This window comes from Electrophorus electricus, chromosome 2 (assembly GCF_041902795.1).
Source record: "Electrophorus electricus isolate QZ-2024a chromosome 2, ASM4190279v1, whole genome shotgun sequence".
Taxonomy (NCBI): Eukaryota; Metazoa; Chordata; class Actinopteri; order Gymnotiformes; family Gymnotidae; genus Electrophorus; species Electrophorus electricus.
Genome location: NC_137498.1, coordinates 2,852,778 through 2,876,654, shown reverse-complemented (window position 1 = coordinate 2,876,654; position 23,877 = coordinate 2,852,778). Strand labels below are relative to the sequence as shown.

The following is a 23,877-nucleotide window of genomic DNA, read 5'->3' as shown; positions in this document are numbered from 1 at the left end:
AATCTATTGGATATTTCATTACATTTTCTTTAGTGTTTTAGAGGTCACTGATTCAGTTCCTGGACAGGTTGATTCCAGAGTTCTGACTTTATTTTGTTATTCTGAAAATGTAGCGTCCTACTAATAAGAATGGTTTCAATTTGTAATATTTCTCTTCTAAGGCTAATGTTAATTATGGTGGCATGTAGTTTTGAATATCGCTTTATATTAATTTGCAAAATAATTTATCAACACATTTTCTAGAAAACTTTAAACTATCAGTTTGATATTTTTTTTTGCAATGTCTGATATTTTAAGGTGAAGTGTTGCTGTAAGTTCACTAGAATATCCAATCTGTCATTATAACTTTGGATTCCAGTGTTTTACACAATACAGTCATTGATTGTTATTAATTCATTATAAATTATTTTCTTCCTGACATACAGAAACGACCAGAGATCTCACCCTACACTGATACCATACCTTCAGCAGAAGAGCTTCAGAGGATCCAAAGAGAAGTTGTGTTTCCACAGCACACTTCCTGAGGAGCCTCTCCAAGTTTGGAAACTTAGCCAGACACAGGTAGGAGATGTGGTACAGCAGGGATATCTGCTTAGAAGTTGGGAGAAGCTCCTCTGTGAATCCTGGACTCCATACGGAGTTGGTTGGCACAAGTTCTGTGAATCGGTTAAAACATATTTGAATGAAACATGTGGTCAACCACCCATGCTGGTATAATGTCTAAAACTTCTCATGTCCTAAAGAATTGGAAAAAGTACAATCAATCACTCTGAAAAAAATAATAAATTAAAACTTGCCTTTGCTGTTAGCCATTGTATGTAAGACCAGGTAAGACTTGTATACAGTGTTATCCTATAATTCAGTAAAAGAGATTAGAATGATATCATCAAACAGAACAACTGGACTATGTTTTGGTTCGTGAACCTAAAATAAAAAATGTGCAAATACTAAGAAGGGAACCTTACCTGTAACTCTTTGTACGTCTTGCTGGTTGAGTGTGTTGAGGTCTCACTGGAGAACCTTTATACCATGCACACCCCGCCTCTTACACAGAAAGAAATTGCTGTCAAAGGTCTGAGGAAACCCAAGACAAGGTGATGAAAGATAAAGAAAAAGGAAGTTTCCTTTGCCTTTAGGTTAATATAGGAAATACACCAGAAATTTAATCCCTCCTCCCCATAAAGTCCTGTGCATTATTTAAACAAAACCTTTTGCAGGCTTGCCACAATGACCTATTTCAGATATCATATTGTTACAAAAGTGAGGAGGACCAGTCTAACTAGAAAATAGAGGCGACACCTTCTGCACCTCGTTTGTCAACAGGTTCGCTGGAAGACATGCTGAGGGATGCATTTCTTACATTTTTTCTATCAAGTCCTATAGATAATTCAAATATGAAGTTGTGCTGGACTGCCACAAACCGCCTATTTCAGATTTGTCACGTTATATATTTATTTGTTTATTTGCTTCGTTCTTAATAACTTTAATCCATTTAGTAAATATAATACAATCATCCACTTTGCACCATTGTAGATTCTATGACATTACTGACTTTCCACATTCAGCTGAAAATGGTGAATTGAGAAGTTTATATCTGTGTATCCCACAAACTCCTGAAGGACAAAGCCTTGTGTCTGAAGATGTTTACTATACAAAGTCATATACAGGACACTCATTAACACAGGACACAGGTCTTTTTTTAAAAGAAACCATTTTGAACAGTTTTGCTTGTGCAGTTAGTGTTGGGCTGTCGAGCGGATGCAGGGGTTTCTCATGAGCAGGTCATCTGAAGCACAAGAACAGTTTACGTTGTGCATTTTCTCAGGATTCTTTAACAATTCCTCTGGTTTGGTCTTAAATTGGCTCTCTTTGTGCATAAATTCTGCTCTTCATTTAAAAATCAATGTGTCTATTATGATTTCTACATTGCAACTATATTTCCTTGATTCATAGTGGGCAGTGAAGTCAGTCCAGTCTACCTTTTATAGGCCTAGTTAACCTTAATGTCCAGGTGGCAGGTTAACTGTGAATAGCAGGGATGTATGCATTTCTCTTCTGGGGAAGAAAAGCACACCTCTGATGAAACAACATGTCTTTCCAGTGAACTTGATACAATCTAGATGCAGGTGAGAGGTTGCTCATTCTACTACTTGGCACTACTTGTGCCAACCAACTCCATATGGAGTCCAGGATTCACAGAGGAGCTTCTCCCAGCTTCTAAGCAGATATCCCTGCTGTACCACATCTCCTGCCTGTGTCTGGCTAAGTTTCCAAACTTGGAGAGGCTCCTTAGGAAGCGTGCTGGGGAAACCCAACTTCTCTTTGGATCCTCTGAAGCTCTTCTGCTGAAGGTATGGTGTCAGTGTAGGGTGAGATCTCTGGTCGTTTCTGTCTGTCAGGAAGAAAATAATTTATAATGAATTAATAACAATCAATGACCGTATTGTGTAAAACACTGGAATCCAAAGGTATAATGACAGATTGGATATTCTAGTGAATTTACAGCAACACTTCACCTTAAAATATCAGACATAGCAAAAAAAAAATATCAAACTGATAGTTTAAAGTTTTCTAGAAAATGTGTTGATAAATTATTTTGCAAATTAATATAAAGCGATATTCAAAACTACATGCCACCATAATTAACATTAGACTTATAAGAGAAATATAACCAACTGAAACATTCTTATTAGTAGAACGCTACATTTTCGGGATAACAAAATTCAGTCAGATCTTTGGAATCAACCTGTCCAGGTACTGAATCAGTGTCCTCTAAAACACTAAAGAAAAATGTAATGAAATATCCAGTAGATTTAAATAGCTGATTAACTAAATATATAAAATGAGAAACCATATATTAAAAATACAAAATGATTTATTTGTACAATCTCTTTTGTTCCATAGAACAAATTTGATCATTTCAAAAGGACTTTCTGATTGGCATAATGACACATTAAGTAAAATTATGGCCTTCTCATTTGGGAAAAAAAATGTAATTCCAGATTAAAATCCAAATCCTTAAACTGACAAACAGTTTATTTTAAAAGTGTTATCAATGGAAGAAAAACAAAGTAAATGAAGATCACAATTTTGACAGATGTTCAGTACTAGAGGTTTTGTAACATAATAGCATCTGTTTCTATATTTGAAGAGCATGTAATCAGAGCATGTTCTCTGTTAGCTGGAAATCTGCTTTTACATATCAGGAGAAAGAGTTGGGTAAGATGAGACAGACCCACTGCCTTGGTCAAAACTCTATAAACTCCTTCCTCTTGGGGCTGATTATTGATGGAGATTAATAATTGGAGATTGATGTGATCTGCTGTGTACTTATTCTTATATGATCAATCTAGACAAAGAGTTAAAAGTACTACAGCTACAAGGTCACACAGTGTCAGAGTACAGACCTGTAATCAGACCTGCTCAAGTACCACAGAACCAATTTGAAAGGCAGGAGGCGAGATGTTTGTAATCACATCACCATAAATGTCTCTGAATCCTTAATGAGCTCAGTAACTGGATTGTAGCCAATATGTCCATCACATGGAGGAACAGCAGCAGCAAAGGTCATATAAGGTGGGAGGTAAATGCTAAATTACATTCTGCATATCTTATGTTATTCCTTCCACCACAGTGTATGGGCACCAGTCATAGCCTGGTTTCATCACTGTTTCCAATGCTGATACAAGCTATTGAAAAAAACAAACCAACACTGGCGGTAAAGTACCTGGAAAAAGCAAGAACCTGGATTGGTGAACTTATTGCAGATGTGGACAAGATGGTGCAAAGGTAACAACATGTATTTTTTGCAGCCTAGATCACCATGATGTATAGAAATGGTGTGAAGCAGTGCTGTTCTGTTAGTAGAGAAATGCATGTCAGATTAATAGTTTGAAAGTTAAATAATTATTAGCTTTTAGAGTTCTTCAATTTCAGTTTTATTCTGGTGTCTGTGACGCCTGTGCTGATGTGAAGATTCATATGTTGTACTTTAAAGCTGCACTATGTAGATTTTTAGAATTGGCGACCACTCTGGTGGAAGTATGCAACCGCATGAATCATGAACATATTGTAAAGTGGGTTGTGCTGCCTTCCATTTCCCCAAGTGAATTTATCTGATGATTGCGAGTGCATTCATGTTGAAGGAGTTTTCACAGAGAATTTGATCAGATCTCTCTGGAATGCTCTCTCAGGATGTAAGTGCATTATCTAACTTACTCTTCTAATCATCCAACAGATAGGCTACAGCCTGGTAGCACAGGCATAATGTTAGCCAAGTTTAATTTAAAGCTATAGTTGCATACATGAAAGGAGGGAGACGGTAGCACTGGAAATAATCTGAGAGATTAAAGGCTTTCCTTGTTCAGACATGAGAGGACAAACTCTGAAACAAAAAAGACACTCTCAGCAAAGTGATTATATCATAATATTAGCGAATTTGCCAGCTAACATTGGCTACATAGATAAAACAGCTTAACATTTACCTTGTACAATACACAAGATAACATTAAATTCCAAATCAATAACAAATTGCTTGTTTGCTTGCTAGCTAGCAAACCACCAACATAATGTACCTGTACAGCAATCAAAAATAAACAAACATTCCTGAACCCCTGCAGGCTGTTGCCACCCCTGAAAAGTCAACACAATGTGTAGGAGTCACATGCGGGTAATGCTGCAGAGGATGACTGGGGTTGCCGTTCTGATGTCTCCATATGAGGCAGTATCTCTATCCTTCAATTCACTGACTTTCAGCACTGTACACATGCACAGGTATATCAGAACTGTGAGCCACGCCCCCTGTAACATTACTCAGGGAAACAGCCAATCGAGCTGGACCTTGTTTTTGATCCTGTGCATGTGATTCGTTAATCCATAAAGACATCTGATGTAGTTCAGAAAACTCTTGCCAAATCTGATCCAACAGTTTTGAATCTCAATGAATATTTCATGCTTTATAGTGTGACTCGCAGAAAGACACTATATTTTAGCAGAAGGTTTTTCCTCTTGGCTTAGTAATGTGAATTCTTTCAATTTTAACAAACAAATGTTACCTAGTGCAGCTTTAATGACACAGTGACATAGACTGATAACAAATTGCTGGAATCTTCTCAACCTACAGACACACAAAGTAAATGAATGTTGACTATTTTCACATTTTTTATATTTAGCTATGTTAAACACAACAAACACGTGGCCACAACTACCAGTGACATCATCAATGAAAAGGCAAACACTGAGGCCAAGTCTGAGAAGCTTTCCAAGGAAGTTCAGGAAATGGAGGGAGCTATAAAGACCCTTGAAGAAAAGCTTGCCAGAGTTAGGAACGAGCTTGAAGAAACCAAAACGAAGATAGATGCCAAAAACCTGGAACTTGAGAGTTATGTAAGGGATGTGACAAGCAAAAGCTCAGGCCTCGGAATCTTCGCTGCGATTGTGCCGTTCATTAGGCCAATCGTCTAGTCCATTTACCATGCCGCAACATCCCCCGCTGCTGCTGCAAAAACGAAAGCTCTTGAAAACCAGCTGAATCAGCTCACCTCTCAAAAGACGGCTCTGATGAACCAACGGTGGAGCATTGAGGTCCAACAGATTGACTTACAGATGAAACTGGCCAAAGTAAAAATCGACAATGGTGAGTGATGATTGGTGATGTCTGCTGGATGACTGTTTTTGGTTATGTATGCTTGTGTGTCTGTTAACAGTTTTTTGAATAAGCTCATGGGTTCTGTGTGTAGTGTTACTGGACCAGTTCATCTCCACACATGTACATTAGTAAATGAGACTGTAAAGAATCTATTTTAAGAATACAAAAGGACACAGAGCTCTGAAAACACTTCCATAGCAAAACACTGCACAATTTTGCTGTCCTGTACTCATTCTTGGTTTAAATAAGCAGTCTGTTTCTGTTTGTGTGTACCAGGCTCTATACCCAGCCCTGTCCACCTGAACGAGGTCCAGCGATATCTGACTAAATTCCAGAACATTCTGATTCAGATGAAAAACTTCTGGGAAAAGGTGCACAGTATGTTGGGTGTCATGCAGAAAAACACGTTTGTTAACGAAGATCTTGTTGATGAACCTGAACTTAAAGAAGAATTTGTGAATTCAATCCAAAAGGCTTCAGAGGTAACTGATATTTGAAACAGTTACAGTAAAGTCAAATTACAATATACAATGACATTTTTTTAAAATTCAAAAACACTGAACATTAGAGTAATGCCTGATAAGAATAATGTGGAATCTATTGTTCATTATGTAAGTCAGAACAGTTGTCCAAATGGTTTTGTATCTCTTTTACAGATTTGGTCAAATTTTGGTGGTTCCTGTGTTAAAGCTGCTAAAATATTCAAAATACAGTCCAAGGATGCCTATGCGTTCCTGGAGATTGATCCATCGTCTCTCTCAGACGCCGTGCGGCAGGAAGAGTATAACAGTGTGATGGGACAGCTACAGGAAATGAAAGTCTTGAACCAGACTCCAGCAGCCATCCAAAACTAAAGCATCCAAAACTACTGTGCATTTCCCCTTTGAGGCTGTCAAATCAAATACTCTGTTAAGTGGTGGTCATATTTTGGTAATTTTTATAGATAATATTGATTTTCTGCTTTTAGGTACAATCAGTCATTCCTTTTTTATTCAGAACTATATGACCTTGTAGTCAGTCATACACAATTTACAATGTATGTGTACCTGATTAGAATAGCGTAGCTTTCTCATCTAAGCCTCAAATCATTCAAGGCTGAAAAAAAAAATCTTTCTCCTCTTTTAATCTCCCATAATGAACTTTACTGCCATGTGAAACTGTCCATTAAAGCATCTCAAAGAATCTGTTTTTCAAAGCCACCTACTTCCAAATCTTTGTGGCCAGTGCTTAATGTGTAAATCATGAGGTGGCAGTAGATCATGTGGGAGGAGATCCAGGAGCACACAGACACAACAGCTCCAAGTGCTCCAACTAATGTAGTAGTGTTGTAAACAGACCTGGTGTTGCTATGACGACTGTAGTACGACAGGTCACATGAAGCCACATAACATGAAAATAACACAAAATACCCATATCAGTGAAAGATTACCTTGAGTCTTTAAGAACAGAAGTTGCCTTTTTGGGAGAGTTCCACCATTAAACAGTATTTTATGCAAATTCCATCTGTGTATGTGCAACAGGTATCACCTTTTTTTAAAAAAAAGCAACTCCACCAGTACCAGGTCAGACAAGTTTAATACAATTTAAAAAACATAACACTAAAACACACAATGAGTGGAAAATCTGGTTCTGAGTTTAAGCACAAATGGCTTCAATGACTTTTAACGTGGTCACCATCACACGTACATGAATCACTTCATCAGTACAATTCCTGATAAATATTTACACACCACACCCAATAAAACCTTACATTACTGAAAAACTCAGAATCAGGAAATACTCATAGCGGGAACAAAAATGTGACTCAGCCCCCTGCACACAAAATACACAACAGATTATCCCACATCACGACAAAGTAAGCACAAAATCAACAAACACATTACATCATACTCCATGTTTACCAAAATTGCGTTCACCCGCTCAAAACGTTTTTACTTTTACCGTTTTACCTTTCATTCAGGACGCAACCTGCTCCCAAGTTGCCTATAAAACAAATGCATCAGCACCTTAAACAAACACGACTCCATACCAGCCCCGGGATCGGGTCACGTTAAAAAGAAAACACCCGAATCACTAACTGCTGCACCGCTGCTCTTTTCCTGTGTCTGTTCGCACCGAATAGAACACTTTCCTAACCCGCACTTGCAGCCTCGACTATCTACCGACTGTGATGATCGCCACCTCATTCAAATGTCACTTAATCATGTCAAGTGACCTACAAAAAATGGCATGCAACAGCTGGGGTGAATTGCACAGCGAGGACGGTGAGAAACAGGTTTCTGGAGGCAGGGCTGAAGTTGTGCAAAGCTAGAAAAAAGCCCTTCATCAATGAGAAGCAAAGAAGAACCAGACTGAAGTTAGTAAAAGACCATTATGACTGGACCGTAGAGGACTGGAGTAAGGTCATCTTCTCCGATGAGTGCAATTTTAAGCTTTATCCAAGACCTGGTCATGTAATGGTTAGACGGAGACCTGGAGAGGCCTACAAGCCAGAGTATCTCACACCCACTGTGAAATTTGGTGCAGGATTGGTGATGATCTGGAGGTGTTTCAGCCAGGCTGGAATCGGGCAGCTTTGTCTTTGTGAAGGACGCATGAATCAAGCCACTTACAAAACTGTGCAGGAAGAAAACTTGCTTCCTTCTGCTCTGACAATGTTCCCCAACTCTAATGGTTGTTTTTTTCAACAGGACAATGCTCCATGTCACACAGCCAGGCCAATCAAAGTGTGGATGAGGGACCACCAAATCAAGATCCTATCATGGCCAGCCCAATCTCCAGACCTGAACCCTAATGAAAACCTCTGGAATGTGATCAAGAGAAAGAATGATGATCACAAGCCATCAAGCAAACCTGAGCTCCTTGAATTTCTGTGCCATGAGTGGTATAAAGTTACCCAACAGCAATGTGAAACACTGCTGGAAAGCATGCCAAGACACATGAAAGCGGTGATTAAAAATCAGGGTTATTCCACCAAATATTGATTTGTTGACTCATCCTAAGTTGAAATATTAGTACTGTGTTGTTTATAAATGATTATGAGCTTGTTTTCTTTGCATTATTTGTGGTCTGAAATTTCTGTAACTGTTTTGTTATTTTGACCATTAGTCATTTTCATAAAAACACGCTCTAAAATACAATATTTTTATCTGGAATTTGGAAGAAATGTTGCCAGTAGTTTATAGAATAAAATAAAACTGCTCAGCCTGGTCAAACACATATCCATCAATTGTAAAACTAGAAAAACTGATCATTTTCTTCCAGAGCTGTAAATCAAGGACAATCAAGTCCACAATAAAGACAGCATCTTCATGCTTTACTTCACAGATGCACAGGCATGTAAAAAAAAAAGTTTATTTACTCTGTAACTATCTCTATTATTTTCATTGACATGTGGTGCATTGTATTTCTACATTAAATAAATACCGTAGTTCAAAAGAAACATACCGTAGCATCAAGATGAAGGACATAGTGTGTGACATCATCTCTTGATCATGAACACACAGCAACAGGCAAAACAGAAATAGAATAATGAGGGAAAATGACTAAAATATAGCACTTCACATGGGAGGTAACTAATCTAAAGTGCTAAAACGGCAGTGATGTGTGGAGACAGGCTAAGCTAAACAAACCAAACACATCCACATAACCAAAACAATACATTTAACATGGTATGTAAACTTAATTACAGTCTGTGGGTTGGTGCATGGCATCATGGGTCTTTGCCATCTCTCTCTCTCTCTATGGGCTGATGTTGGGTAGAACAATATTTATCAGAGAGCAGTATTCATTTATTTGAACCCTCAAAAATTTTGTTGTGTTGATAGAATGTGTCCAAGTTAAACTTTAATGTCTTGACTGATCATGTCCACCACCAACATAGTTTATTTGATTTGACAGCCTCACAGGGGAAATGCAAAGTAGCATTTAGTGTATTAGTGTTGGATGGTTGCTGAAGTCTGGTCCAAAACTTTAATTTTCCTTAGCTGTTCCATAAAACTGTCAGACTCTTTCTGCCACACGGCATCTGAGGGATGATGGATTGATCTCCCAGAACAGGTAGGCATCTTTTCACTGTATTTTGAATATTTTAGCGACTTTATAACAGACACCACCAAAAGCTGACCAAATCTTTAAAGAAAATATAAAAAACATTCAAACCACTGTTTAGACTTATATAACAAATAAGAGTGGATTGAGAATGGATTCCTGTCCATTCCTGTCACATATTTGTTACGGAAAGATGGATGTGTGTTTGCGCTCCAGATCCACTGCCAGGATTTCCACCCTGATTGAGACTCCGCCCCTTTCCTTACTGTGTTGGCTATTTAAAGGCCACTCCCAGGAGAGAGAGAGAGAGACAGAGAGAGAGAGAGAGAGAGAGAGAGATTGAATGAATGAATGAATGAATGAATGAATGAGTGAGTGAGTGAGTGAATGTTTCCTCATTTTTGGACTTCGTCTTTGGCTTCGCCCTTCCTGATTTGCCAGTTGTGTATATATACATATATACATATATTTAGATTGTGTAAATATCGTTTGTTTGGTATTTTGGTGTTGGACACTGGTGGTAGGGAGTGACTGCTATTTTTGTTGGGCGTTTGTTTTGTCTCTGTTTTTGTGTTAGGGAGTTAGGGAGTTGTATTGTTATGATTAGTTAGTGAGTAGTTTTATTTAATTAGTGTGAGTTTTGTTTGCTATTTTGGCTTGCATCACTCCTGAAGACAGTTGCACCAGTATGATTGTTTGTTTATGAATGATAAGCTCTGTAAAATACACTGAAAACACCTTCCATTTGTGCTTCTGTTTGTTTTGCTGCTGCTCACTTTTTCACAACTTCCATTACATTAGCCATTTGTACTTCTTTTTCCTTGTTACGGCCTCACAGCCTCACAAAGTGGTTTTGCATTTTATAAGGTCATTAAAGGTCAACTCTTTTTTCTGCTCCTTGTTGGATTTGTTTGCTCATCACCTGTTTGCTGGAGTTGGCAGCGGTTCACCTGCCCCCGTGGCAAAAGTTCCAAACCTAATATTGCCCTTAATGATAAATAGCTAGATAACAACAAGTTAAACATTGGTAGCAGTAGCTTTTCTTTTTCCTCAAGTGAAGAAAAGCGGTTTTCCGCGTTATTTAAGGTATGTCACTCGCTCAATAGCCAAAGTTTGATATGAGTTTGATTTCCCAGTGTTTCAATCAATAAATTACTATGCATAAGTATTTTTCATATGTTCTTCAAAACCACGAATTCTAAGCCGTTTAGATGACCTAATTTGCTTTTAACTTCACTTTAGAGAAACAAAACGACAGACACTTAGGTGAACACTTTAGACAAACACAATCAACTACATTTAACATTTATCTCTTTGTGTGCTTTTGCCTTTTTACTCTGAGCTCTTTTGTCTGTATCTCTCTCTGAGCAGTTGTTCATCTCATAGTTGTATGTTTTTTATCAAGCTGGTGTTTGCTATTACTTTTTAAAATTTTTATAGGATGGCTTTTTCAGTTATTTGTCATACAGATTTTTTTCACACAATCATTTAAGTTTGCATAAGGTGTCACTTTCATTTTTGTGCACTTCTACTCCTTTTAATTGTTTTTATAACGTTCACAATCTATTCTCATTCACCAACACTCAGTCTGCACTTTCTATGATCCCGATACCCAACCACTACAAAACTCTCTGAACAAAAGTCTGAAATTTCCAACTAAGGCAGAACTTTTAAAAGACATCATCTTACCTTCAAAACACGCTTCTGTCAAATTCAGCCATCACACACAGAACAATGCAGTTTTTAGGTGATCTGTCAGTTTGTGCTGATAACAGTGTGGGTCCACAGACAAAGTTCCCATAGTACGGGCCACCGATAAATGTCGTTCCTAAATCCCCAGTCAGCTAGTTTTAAAATTAAACATTCAAATAGAAAATGATGATGCAGACTTCAGAATTAATAGAAGAGAACTGCTGGTCAATCCTTTATTGCAGGTTAACGTTAACAATAATTACAGAGTCACCATGTTTGAGGGACCTGCTAATCTAATCTAGTGTCTGGCTCATACTGGGGCTTCTTCACAGCTGTATGCTTTCACTGCACATGGACATCAGCGTTACACTAGTGGCTGTTAGAGACACAGTCTCTTTGCCTGAATATCCTTTACCTTTGTCTTTTAGTTTGGTATTTGCTCTATCTGATGGAAGTACACCTACCTCTCACTCACTCACACACATCTTTCACACACTCTCTTTGTGTGTTGTGTTCTGTGTCTGTGTGTGTCTGTCTGTGTGTGTGTGTCTGTCTCTCTCTCTCTCTCTCTCTCTCTCTCTCTCCCTCCCTCCCCCCCCCCAGCTCTTCTCCACTCCTCCTTCTTTTTCCACTCTATATCCCTGTAGAGTTTAGAAAAGGACCTCACCTCTATTTTTGAGTAAAGCCTGTTTCTCTGGTCTGGGGAATCCCTGCAGTTCTGCTGCTGCTCCACCAGAGAGCGAACTTGCAGCAGTCTCAGAGGTGCTAGCGCTGAGCGCTAACTTCATCTAGCTTCACATGCTCTCCCTCTCTCTCTCGTGCATGTTATATAGACCTGTGGAAGACTTTACCTTGTTTGTGAGTTACTTTGAGTAAGAATTACAACACATCAGTCAAATCATGTTTTTCACTTCCTGCACTTAACTATCAAATCAAATTGATTTATATAGCACTTTTTACAACAGATGTCACAAAGCAGCTTTACAAATGTCCAAGTCCAAACCCTCAGTCAACAAACCAAGGGTGACAGTGACAATTAAAAACTCCCTAGAGCAGGAGGAAGAAACCTTGAGAGGAATCAAGATTCAAAGGGGGAGAGACCAAACACACTAAATCTATCCTCTTCTTACTGCTATCTGTTCATAAACTCTTAGAAAGCTTAGATCAGCCTTGGATGGCCTACCAAACATTAAAACAACAAAATAGGCTTCATAGTATCTCACACCCAAAAGTAACTTACATTGAAGTAGGTATAATGTAATAAGTGCAATGCAGTCACTCATTTGTGGGGCGATCCAGATCCAGAACTTCCCATTCTGAGGAATGCAGGCTGCTCTCACGTCTCAGATCCAGAACTCTGCGTGGGTGTGTGAGTGGTGCAGGGGTGCTTCCTCTCCACTGGTCTGTGTCTGGGCCTCTGCGTGGGTGTGTGAGTGGTGCAGGGGTGCTTCCTCTCCACTGGTCTGTGTCTGGACCTCTGCGTGGGTGTGTGAGTGGTGCAAGGGTGCTTCCTCTTCACTGGTCTGTGTCTGGGCCTCTGCGTGGGTGTGTGAGTGGCACAGGGGTGCTTCCTCTCCACTGGTCTGTGTCTGGGCCTCTGCGTGGGTGTGTGAGTGGTGCAGGGGTGCTTCCCTCTCCACTGGTCTGTGTCTGGGCCTCTGCGTGGGTGTGTGAGTGGGGCAGGGGTGCTTCCTCTCCACTGGTCTGTGTCTGGACCTGCAGAACAGCTGGTGTGCTGCCTCACGTGGGTCTTGAAGTACAGACATCTCCGCCTCCACTAAGACAAAAATGGATATGGACACACAATTTCTTTACATTACCTCCCTCTCTCTCTCTCTCTCTCTCTCTCTCTCTCTCTCTCTCTCTCTCTCTCTCTCTCTCTCTCTCTCTCTCTCTCACTAGAACATAGTTAAAGACTGTTGAAGCAGACCGAGATCTTTAATTTGTGGACACTCAAACCTACAATATGACATGTGCTGACTATTAAACAGCTTGTATTCAGTTTTAATCACTTGGGTGACACCTAGCCAAGGCTGTGCTAGTCATTACTAAAGCCATTTTCCTCCCATAGTAGTTTGGTAAAAGTACAGACTTACTACTACTCTTACTACTACTATACACACACACACACACACACACACACACACACACACACACACACATACACACGTACACACACACGTTAAAATAAGTGTTGATGTGTTGCGTTTGGTACCTTCCTGGAGTTTCCATCTCAGGTGAGCAATCACCAGCAGAAAAAGAAGAGTCACCGGTAGAAAAACTCCACCACAGAGGAACCAGGCCGGTACGTGTTTCAGGAGCACAGCCAGCGATGACATGGCTCATCCCACAGCTGAAATGCTCTCTCTCACTCTGTGTGTGTGTTGTGAACTTTGGGCTCCATGTGAGTAACCTGTGATGACCTGCATAGATTTAGTGTTTGGTTAACCTCACTCAGCCCTTTGCCCTACAAGACTGCACTAACATGGCAGTAACAGCTTGGCCAAATTGCAATAAAATTTGTTCTGTCAGTTCATTAGAGTACTCCCTGAATTAATCAGCCTTTAGTTTATATGTACCCACATTTATTTAGTGTATAGAGATTTAGTGGGACAGTCAGTTTATCCCGAATCTCGAATTCCACACATTATTTTAATACCCTATATATCAACAGTTATATCTAAGGAAGGCAACTAAAATAGTAAAACATATTGTATGTATGAATGGACATTCGGTCTCTCAGAATATCCAGTGAAATCATATAATGTATTCCACCATTGCACATATGGTATTTGATGCATATTCCATCTGTGATTGCTACACTGTTCTACATTTGGTCATTTAATACATGGAGGGCTTTTACTCTTTTCTGTCATTGTGTCTCCTGGTTCTTCCTTTCCTGCATCTGGCTTGTGTCTTAACTCCACCCTCTGAGGACTAGAGAGAGACATGCTAGGATATAATTTGAGGACAATCGTGTCAGTCTGTACCACTCATCAGCCCATCAGAGAAACAAACGGCAGTCTGGTCGTGTCCTCTTTGTGTTTTAAGTAAATAGAATCGGAAACTGAAGACTGAAACAGCAGCAGTGTGTTTGCTTGCACTTTTCTCCTAAGCACTGAAAGGAAATTGTAGGGAGAAGTCAAAGTACAAAAAGAAATCCCAAGGTTGTTGGAATTTTGTTCATGAAATGCTGACTGTAATACGGTTGTCAGCCTGTTTGGTGCAGCTGTTGGGTAGGGCAGCCTGACAAAGTGATCACACTGTGTGTGTTTTCATGGCTTTGCATTGGTTACTACAAGATCTCCTGGGTCAAATGTCAAACATACTGCTGGGCATTGGAAAATATAGATGTTTCTTTTTGTTTCATTTTAGAGGGTTTTATTATTTTTAATTTAAACTTAAACAGTGTGTTGATCAAGTTAGTCAAAGAGTCCTTTAATTCAACTTGCCTCAAGTTTCTGTGTTCACATACTTAACTGTTAGATGATAAAACATGACAAGACACCTTTGTGATATAAGACGTATTCAGTGGCAATGAGAACTGACCAAAAAACTATAAATATAAGCGAAACTGTAAGAGTTATTTAGATTGAGTAACAGTAACAGTTGGTAATGGTAGCCCAGCGGTTATGGTACTTGACTTGTAATCAGAAGGTTGCTTGTTCAAGCTCCACCACTGTTGGGCCCCTGAGCAAGTCCCTCAATTGCTCAAGTTGTTTTCTTATTTAATTGTAAGTTGCTTTAGATAAAAGAGTCAGATAAATGTAAACAGTCAAAGAATAAAATTTATGACATAGCTAATAGAGTAATAAACTGATTCCAATGAAATAATTTTCACATTTAAGTATTATGCAGTGTTCTGAAATATCAAGGTCAAAGAATTGGGGTTTTTTATGGTATTAACATGGATGTAAGAAAATCTGTTTGTTTCTCTGTTAGGAAACCCATGAGTCAAGCATTCGATTTCTTGAAGTTTAGAGAACATCCCTGCCCACTGTGGAAAATCTTTGTGATCTGTTGTTTTTAAACAAGCAAGCTGTTTACTTTGGGTTTGCCATTTTCACCAGGTATCGCTGTGCTATTATATTTGTAGTGTGATATCCTTCATTTCGGAAATGTTTCTAATTCTATTTCACATAGGACTTATGTGAAATACAAACACAGAACAAAAAACTAATCTAAACACTATGAAAGGGCCACATTCCATCCCTTACTAGGTTACCTGACCTGTCGTACTTTACATCTATTAGCACTTCTGTTTTCTGCATCTTATCCACCATCACAAGGCCTGCTTGTTTCGCCACTACTTCCTTACTTAGTCTGGATCAGGTTCAGCAGGAGTTTAGCCTTGTCCTATCTAGTTTTGACAGGTGAGTTGCGTCATGAGTTACAGAGTGATGTATGGATTCTACAGATGGGAGGATGTCTGGTATAACTAGATAGTAGAATGAGCAAACTCTCACCTGCATCTAGATTGTATCAGGTTCACTGGAAAGACATGTTGTTTCATCAGAGGTGTGCTTTTCTTCCCCAGAAGAGAAATGCATACATCCCTGCTATTCACAGTTAACCTGCCACCTGGATATTAAGGCTAACTAGGCCTATCGAAGGTAGACTAGCCTGACTTCACTGCCCACTATGAATCACAAAAATATAGTTGCAATGTAGAAATCATAATAGACACTTTGATTTTTAAATGAAGAGCAGAATTTATGCACAAAGAGAGCCAGTTTAAGACCAAACCAGATTATTTGTTAAAGAATCCTGAGAAAATGCACATCGTAAACTGTTCTTGTGCTTCAGATGACCTGCTCATGAGAAACCCCTGCATCAGCTCGACAGCCCAACATTAACTGCACAAGCAAAACTGTTTAAAATGGTTTCTTTTTAAAAAAAAGACCTGAGTCCTATGTTAATGAGTGTCCTGTATAGGTCTTTGTATAGTAAACATCTTCAGACACAAGGCTTTGTCCTTCAGGAGTTTGTGGGATACAAAGATATAAACTTCACAATTCACCATTTTCAGCTGAATGTCAGTAATTTCAGTCAGTAATGTCATAGAATCTACAATGGTGCAAAGTGGATGATTGTATTATATTTACTAAATGGATTAAATTTATTAAGAATGAAGCAAATAAACAAATAAATATATAACGTGACAAATCTGAAATAGGCGGTTTGTGGCAGTCCAGCACAACTTCATATTTGAATTATCTATAGGACTTGATAGAAAAAATGTAAGAAATGCATCCCTCAGCATGTCTTCCAGCGAACCTGTTGACAAACGAGGTGCAGAAGGTGTCGCCTCTATTTTCTAGTTAGACTGGTCCTCCTCACTTTTGTAACAATATGATATCTGAAATAGGTCATTGTGGCAAGCCTGCAAAAGGTTTTGTTTAAATAATGCACAGGACTTTATGGGGAGGGGGGATTAAATTTCTGGTGTATTTCCTATATTAACCTAAAGGCAAATAACACAATATTACACATTATTAAAATAAAAATTGCTTTTCATTTAAGGCAAAAAGTTCTACCTTGGCTTTATGTCTTCAGATAGGAATGACACCTACCCAACAACATTGATTATGCAATTAGTCATTCATTATGAGCATTACAAACATACCAGTAAACTATTCAGCCAAAGATGTGCCTTTTCCCAGTACAGAAATGTAATGTAAATGTACAGAAGTAGAGAAAGTAGAGTTTTATAGGGAAACTTCCTTTTTCTTTATCTTTCATCACCTTGTCTTGGGTTTCCTCAGACCTTTGACAGCAATTTCTTTCTGTGTAAGAGGTGGGGTGTGCATGGTATAAAGGTTCTCCAGTGAGACCTCAACACACTGTACCAGCAAGAAGTACAAAGATTTACAGGTAAGGTTCCCTTCTTAGTATTTGCACATTTTTTATTTTAGGTTCATGAACCAAAACGTAGTCCAGTTGTTCTGTTTGACGGCGTCATTCTAATCTCTTTTACTGAATTATAGGACACCACTGATTACAAGTCTTCCCTGGTCTTACATACAATGGCTAACAGCAAAGGCAAGTTTTAATTTATTATTTTTTTCAGAGTGATTGATTGTACTTTTTTCAATTCTTTAGGACATGAGAAGGTTTAGACATTATACCAGCATGGGTGGTTGACCACATGTTTCATTCAAATATGTTTTAACCGATTCACAGAACTTGTGCCAACCAACTCCGTATGGAGTCCAGGATTCACAGAGGAGCTTCTACCAACTTCTATGCAGATATCCCTGCTGTACCACATCTCCTACCTGTGTCTGGCTAAGTTTCCAAACATGGAGAGGCTCCTCAGGAAGCGTGCTGTGGAAACACAACTTCTCTTTGGATCCTCTGAAGCTCTTCTGCTGAAGGTATGGTGTCAGTGTAGGGTGAGATCTCTGGTCGTTTCTGTCTGTCAGGAAGAAAATAATTTATAATGAATGAATAACAATCAATGACCGTATTGTGTAAAACACTGGAATCCAAAGGTATAATGACAGATTGGATATTCTAGTGAATTTACAGCAACACTTCACCTTAAAATATCAGACATAGCAAAAAAAAAATATCAAACTGATAGTTTAAAGTTTTCTAGAAAATGTGTTGATAAATTATTTTGCAAATTAATATAAAGTGATATTCAAAACTACATGCCAACATAATTAACATTAGACTTATAAGAGAAATATAACCAACTGAAAGCATTCTTATTAGTAGAACGCTACATTTTCGGGATAACAAAATAGAGTCAGATCTTTGGAATCAACCTGTCCAGGTACTGAATCAGTGTCCTCCAAAACACTAAAGAAAAATATAATGAAATATCCAGTAGATTTAAATAGCTGATTAACTAAATATATAAAATGAGAAACCATATATTAAAAATACAAAATGATTTATTTTGTACAATCTCTTTTGTTCCATAGAACAAATTTGATCATTTCAAAAGGACTTTCTGATTGGCATAATGACACATTAAGTAAAATTATGGCCTTCTCATTTGGGAAAAAAAATGTAATTCCAGATTAAAATCCAAATCCTTAAACTGACAAACAGTTTATTTTAAAAGTGTTATCAATGGAAGAAAAACAAAGTAAATGAAGATCACAATTTTGACAGATGTTCAGTACTAGAGGTTTTGTAACATAATAGCATCTGTTTCTATATTTGAAGAGCATGTAATCAGAGCATGTTCTCTGTTAGCTGGAAATCTGCTTTTACATATCAGGAGAAAGAGTTGGGTAAGATGAGACAGACCCTCTGCCTTGGTCAAAACTCTATAAACTCCTTCCTCTTGGGGCTGATTATTGATGGAGATTAATAATTGGAGATTGATGTGATCTGCTGTGTACTTATTCTTATATGATCAATCTAGACAAAGAGTTAAAAGTACTACAGCTACAAGGTCACACAGTGTCAGAGTACAGACCTGTAATCAGACCTGCTCAAGTACCACAGAACCAATTTGAAAGGCAGGAGGCGAGATGTTTGTAATCACATCACCATAAATGTCTCTGAATCCTTAATGAGCTCAGTAACTGGATTGTAGCCAATATGTCCATCACATGGAGGAACAGCAGCAGCAAAGGTCATATAAGGTGGGAGGTAAATGCTAAATTACATTCTGCATATCTTATGTTATTCCTTCCACCACAGTGTATGGGCACCAGTCAGAGCCTGGTTTCATCACTGTTTCCAATGCTGATACAAGCTATTGAAAAAAACAAACCAACACTGGCGGTAAGGTACCTGGAAAAAGCAAGAACCTGGATTGGTGAACTTATTGCAGATGTGGACAAGATGGTGCAAAGGTAACAACATGTATTTTTTGCAGCCTAGATCACCATGATGTATAGAAATGGTGTGAAGCAGTGCTGTTCTGTTAGTAGAGAAATGCATGTCAGATTAATAGTTTGAAAGTTAAATAATTATTAGCTTTTAGAGTTCTTCAATTTCAGTTTTATTCTGGTGTCTGTGACGCCTGTGCTGATGTGAAGATTCATATGTTGTACTTTAAAGCTGCACTATGTAGATTTTTAGAATTGGCGACCACTCTGGTGGAAGTATGCAACCGCATGAATCATGAACATATTGTAAAGTGGGTTGTGCTGCCTTCCATTTCCCCAAGTGAATTTATCTGATGATTGCGAGTGCATTCATGTTGAAGGAGTTTTCACAGAGAATTTGATCAGATCTCTCTGGAATGCTCTCTCAGGATGTAAGTGCATTATCTAACTTACTCTTCTAATCATCCAACAGATACGCTACAGCCTGGTAGCACAGGCATAATGTTAGCCAAGTTTAATTTAAAGATATAGTTGCATACATGAAAGGAGGGAGACGGTAGCACTGGAAATAATCTGAGAGATTAAAGGCTTTCCTTGTTCAGACATGAGAGGACAAACTCTGAAACAAAAAAGACACTCTCAGCAAAGTGATTATATCATAATATTAGCGAATTTGCCAGCTAACATTGGCTACATAGATAAAACAGCTTAACATTTACCTTGTACAATACACAAGATAACATTAAATTCCAAATCAATAACAAATTGCTTGTTTGCTTGCTAGCTAGCAAACCACCAACATAATATACCTGTTCAGCAATCAAAAATAGACCAACATTCCTGAACCCCTGCAGGCTGTTGCCACCCCTGAAAAGTCAACACAATGTGTAGGAGTCACATGCGGGTAATGCTGCAGAGGATGACTGGGGTTGCCGTTCTGATGCCTCCATATGAGGCAGTATCTCTATCCTTCAATTCACTGACTTTCAGCACTTTCAGAACTGTGAGCCACGCCCCCTGTAACATTACTCAGGGAAACAGCCAATCGAGCTGGACCTTGTTTTTGATCCTGTGCATGTGATTCGTTAATTCATAAAGACATCTGATGTGGTTCAGAAAACTCTTGCCAAATCTGATCCAACAGTTTTGAATCTCAATGAATATTTCATGCTTTATAGTGTGACTCGCAGAAAGACACTATATTTTAGCAGAATGTTTTTCCTCTTGGCTTAGTAATGTGAATTCTTTCAATTTTAACAAACAAATGTTACCTAGTGCAGCTTTAATGACACAGTGACATAGACTGATAACAAATAGCTGGAATCTTCTCAACCTACAGACACACAAAATAAATGAATGTTGACTATTTTCACATTTTTTATATTTAGCTATGTTAAACACAACAAACACGTGGCCACAACTACCAGTGACATCAATGAAAAGGCAAACACTGAGGCCAAGTCTGAGAAGCTTTCCAAGGAAGTTCAGGAAATGGAGGGAGCTATAAAGACCCTTGAAAAAAAGATTGCCAGAGTTAGGAACGAGCTTGAAGACACCAAAAGGAAGATAGATGCCAAAAACCTGGAACTTGAGAGTTATGTAAGGGACGTGACAAGCAAAAGCTCAGGCCTCGGAATCTTCGCTGCGATTGTGCCGTTCATTGGGCCAATCGTCAAGTCCATTTACCATGCCGCAACATCCCCCGCTGCTGCTGCAAAAATCAAAGCTCTTGAAAACCAGCTGAATCAGCTCACCTCTCAAAAGACGGCTCTGATGAACCAACAGTGGAACATTGAGGTCCAACAGATTGACTTACAGATGAAACTGGCCAAAGTAAAAATCGACAATGGTGAGTGATGATTGGTGATGTCTGCTGGATGACTGTTTTTGGTTATGTATGCTTGTGTGTCTGTTAACAGTTTTTTGAATAAGCTCATGGGTTCTGTGTGTAGTGTTACTGGACCAGTTCATCTCCACACATGTACATTAGTAAATGAGACTGTAAAGAATCTATTTTAAGAATACAAAAGGACACAGAGCTCTGAAAACACTTCCATAGCAAAACACTGCACAATTTTGCTGTCCTGTACTCATTGTTGGTTTAAATAAGCAGTCTGTGTTTCTGTTTGTGTGTACCAGGCTCTATACCCAGCCCTGTCCACCTGAACGAGGTCCAGCGATATCTGACTAAAATCCAGAACATTCTGATTCAGATGAAAAACTTCTGGGAAAAGGTGCACAGTATGCTGGGTGTCATGCAGAAAAAGACATTTGTTAATGAAGATCTTGTTGATGAACCTGAACTTAAAGAAGAATTTGTGAATTCAATCCAAAAGGCTTCAGAGGTAACTGATATTTGAAACAGTTACAGTAAAGTCAAATTACAATATACAATGACATTTTTTTAAAATTCAAAAACACTGAACATTAGAGTAATGCCTGATAAGAATAATGTGGAATCTATTGTTCATTATGTAAGTCAGAACAGTTGTCTAAATGGTTTTGTATCTCTTTTACAGATTTGGTCAAATTTTGGTGGTTCCTGTGATAAAGCTGCTAAAATATTCAAAATACAGTCCAAGGATGCCTATGCGTTCCTGGAGATTGATCCATCGTCTCTCTCAGACGCCGTGTGGCAGGAAGAGTATAACAGTGTGATGGGACAGCTACAGGAAATGAAAGTCTTGAACCAGACTCCAGCAGCCATCCAAAACTAAAGCATTAAATACTACTGTGCATTTCCCCTTTGAGGCTGTCAAATCAAATACTCTGTTAATTGGTGGTCATATTTTGGTAATTTTTATAGATAATATTGATTTTCTGCTTTTAAGTACAATCAGTCATTCATTTTTTATTCAGAACTATATGACCTTGTAGTCAGTCATACACAATTTACAATGTATGTGTACCTGATTAGAATAGCGTTGCTTTCTCATCTAAGCCTCAAATCATTCAAGGCTGAAAAAAAAAATCTTTCTCCTCTTTTAATCTCCCATAATGAACTTTACTGCCATGTGAAACTGTCCATTAAAGCATCTCAAAGAATCTGTTTTTCAAAGCCACCTACTTCCAAATCTTTGTGGCCAGTGCTTAATGTGTAAATCATGAGGTGGCAGTAGATCATGTGGGAGGAGATCCAGGAGCATACAGACACAACAGCTCCAAGTGCTCCAACTAATGTAGTAGTGTTGTAAACAGACCTGGTGTTGCTATGACGACTGTAGTACGACAGGTCACATGAAGCCACATAACATGAAAATAACACAAAATACCCATATCAGTGAAAGATTATCTTGAGTCTTTAAGAACAGAAGTTGCCTTTTTGGGAGAGTTCCACCATTACACAGTATTTTATGCAAATTCCATCTGTGTATGTGCAACAGGTATCACCTTTTTTTTTTTTAAAGCAACACCACCAGTACCAGGTCAGACAAGTTTAATACAATTTAAAAACACATAACACTGAAACACACAATGAGTGGAAAATCTGGTTCTGAGTTTAAGCACAAATGGCTTCACTGACTTTTAACGTGGTCACCATCACACGTACATGAATCACTTCATCAGTACAATTCCTGATAAATATTTCCACACCACACCCAATAAAACCTTACATTACTGAAAAACTCAGAATCAGGAAAAACTCATAGCGGGAACAAAAACGTGACTCAGCCCCCTGCACACAAAATACACAACAGATTATCCCACATCACGACAAAGTAAGCACAAAATCAACAAACACATTACATCATACTCCATGTTTACCAAAATTGCGTTCACCAGCTCAAAACGTTTTTACTTTTCCCACCTCCCTCCTTTCATTCAGGACGCAACCTGCTCCCAAGTTGCCTATAAAACAAATACATCAGCACCTTAAACAAACACGACTCCATACCAGCCCGAGATCGGGTCACGTTAAAAAGAAAACACCCGAATCACTAACTGCTGCACCGCTGCTCTTTTCCTGTGTCTGTTCGCGCCGAATAGAACACTTTCCTAACCCGCACTTGCAGCCTCGACTATCTACCGACTGTGATGATCGCCACCTCATTCAAATGTCACTTAATGATGTCAAGTGACCTACAAAAAGTGGCATGCAACAGCTGGGGTGAATTGCACAGCGAGGACGGTGCGAAACAGGCTTCTGGAGGCAGGGCTGAAGTTGTGCAAAGCTAGAAAAAAGCCCTTCATCAATGAGAAGCAAAGAAGAACCTGACTGAAGTTAGTAAAAGACCATTACGACTGGACCGTAGAGGACTGGAGTAAGGTCATCTTCTCCGATGAGTGCAATTTTAAGCTTTATCCAACACCTGGTCGTGTAATGGTTAGACGGAGACCTGGAGAGGCCTACAAGCCAGAGTATCTCACACCCACTGTGAAATTTGGTGCAGGATTGGTGATGATCTGGAGGTGTTTCAGCCAGGCTGGAATCGGGCAGCTTTGTCTTTGTGAAGGACGCATGAATCAAGCCACTTACAAAACTGTGCAGGAAGAAAACTTGCTTCCTTCTGCTCTGACAATGTTCCCCAACTCTAATGGTTGTTTTTTGCAACAGGACAATGCTCCATGTCACACAGCCAGGCCAATCAAAGTGTGGATGAGGGACCACCAAATCAAGATCCTATCATGGCCAGCCCAATCTCCAGACCTGAACCCCAGTGAGAACCTCTGGAATGTGATCAAGAGGAAGAATGA

General features: G+C 38.9%; 3 protein-coding genes and 1 long non-coding RNA gene across 4 annotated transcripts; 2 read left to right on the top strand and 2 right to left on the bottom strand.

Annotated features, from left to right (window-relative positions):
• Positions 1-468: 468 nt before the first annotated feature.
• Positions 469-1,017, bottom strand: LOC118241846 (uncharacterized). Its single transcript, XR_014126146.1, has 3 exons — positions 966-1,017; positions 798-852; positions 469-656 (listed from the first exon to the last, which is right to left on the bottom strand). It is a non-coding gene; the product is annotated as an uncharacterized LOC118241846 (long non-coding RNA).
• A 1,103-nt stretch (positions 1,018-2,120) lies between these two features.
• LOC118241848 (uncharacterized) lies at positions 2,121-6,501 on the top strand. The gene is made up of 6 exons (XM_081694502.1): positions 2,121-2,351; positions 3,635-3,789; positions 5,172-5,436; positions 5,551-5,635; positions 5,924-6,129; positions 6,304-6,501. The coding sequence occupies exons 1-6, from the start codon at positions 2,121-2,123 to the stop codon at positions 6,499-6,501; spliced, it is 1,140 nt and encodes a 379-aa protein (XP_081550628.1).
• A 5,092-nt stretch (positions 6,502-11,593) lies between these two features.
• On the bottom strand, positions 11,594-13,728 carry LOC145659953 (uncharacterized). The gene is made up of 2 exons (XM_081723774.1): positions 13,605-13,728; positions 11,594-13,166 (listed from the first exon to the last, which is right to left on the bottom strand). The coding sequence occupies exons 1-2, from the start codon at positions 13,726-13,728 to the stop codon at positions 12,733-12,735; spliced, it is 558 nt and encodes a 185-aa protein (XP_081579900.1). The 3' UTR covers positions 11,594-12,732.
• A 3,687-nt stretch (positions 13,729-17,415) lies between these two features.
• On the top strand, positions 17,416-22,199 carry LOC118241844 (uncharacterized). Its single transcript, XM_035529156.2, has 6 exons — positions 17,416-17,431; positions 17,573-17,766; positions 19,052-19,206; positions 20,571-21,031; positions 21,322-21,527; positions 21,702-22,199. The coding sequence occupies exons 1-6, from the start codon at positions 17,416-17,418 to the stop codon at positions 21,897-21,899; spliced, it is 1,230 nt and encodes a 409-aa protein (XP_035385049.1). The 3' UTR covers positions 21,900-22,199.
• The last annotated feature ends 1,678 nt before the right edge of the window (positions 22,200-23,877 follow it).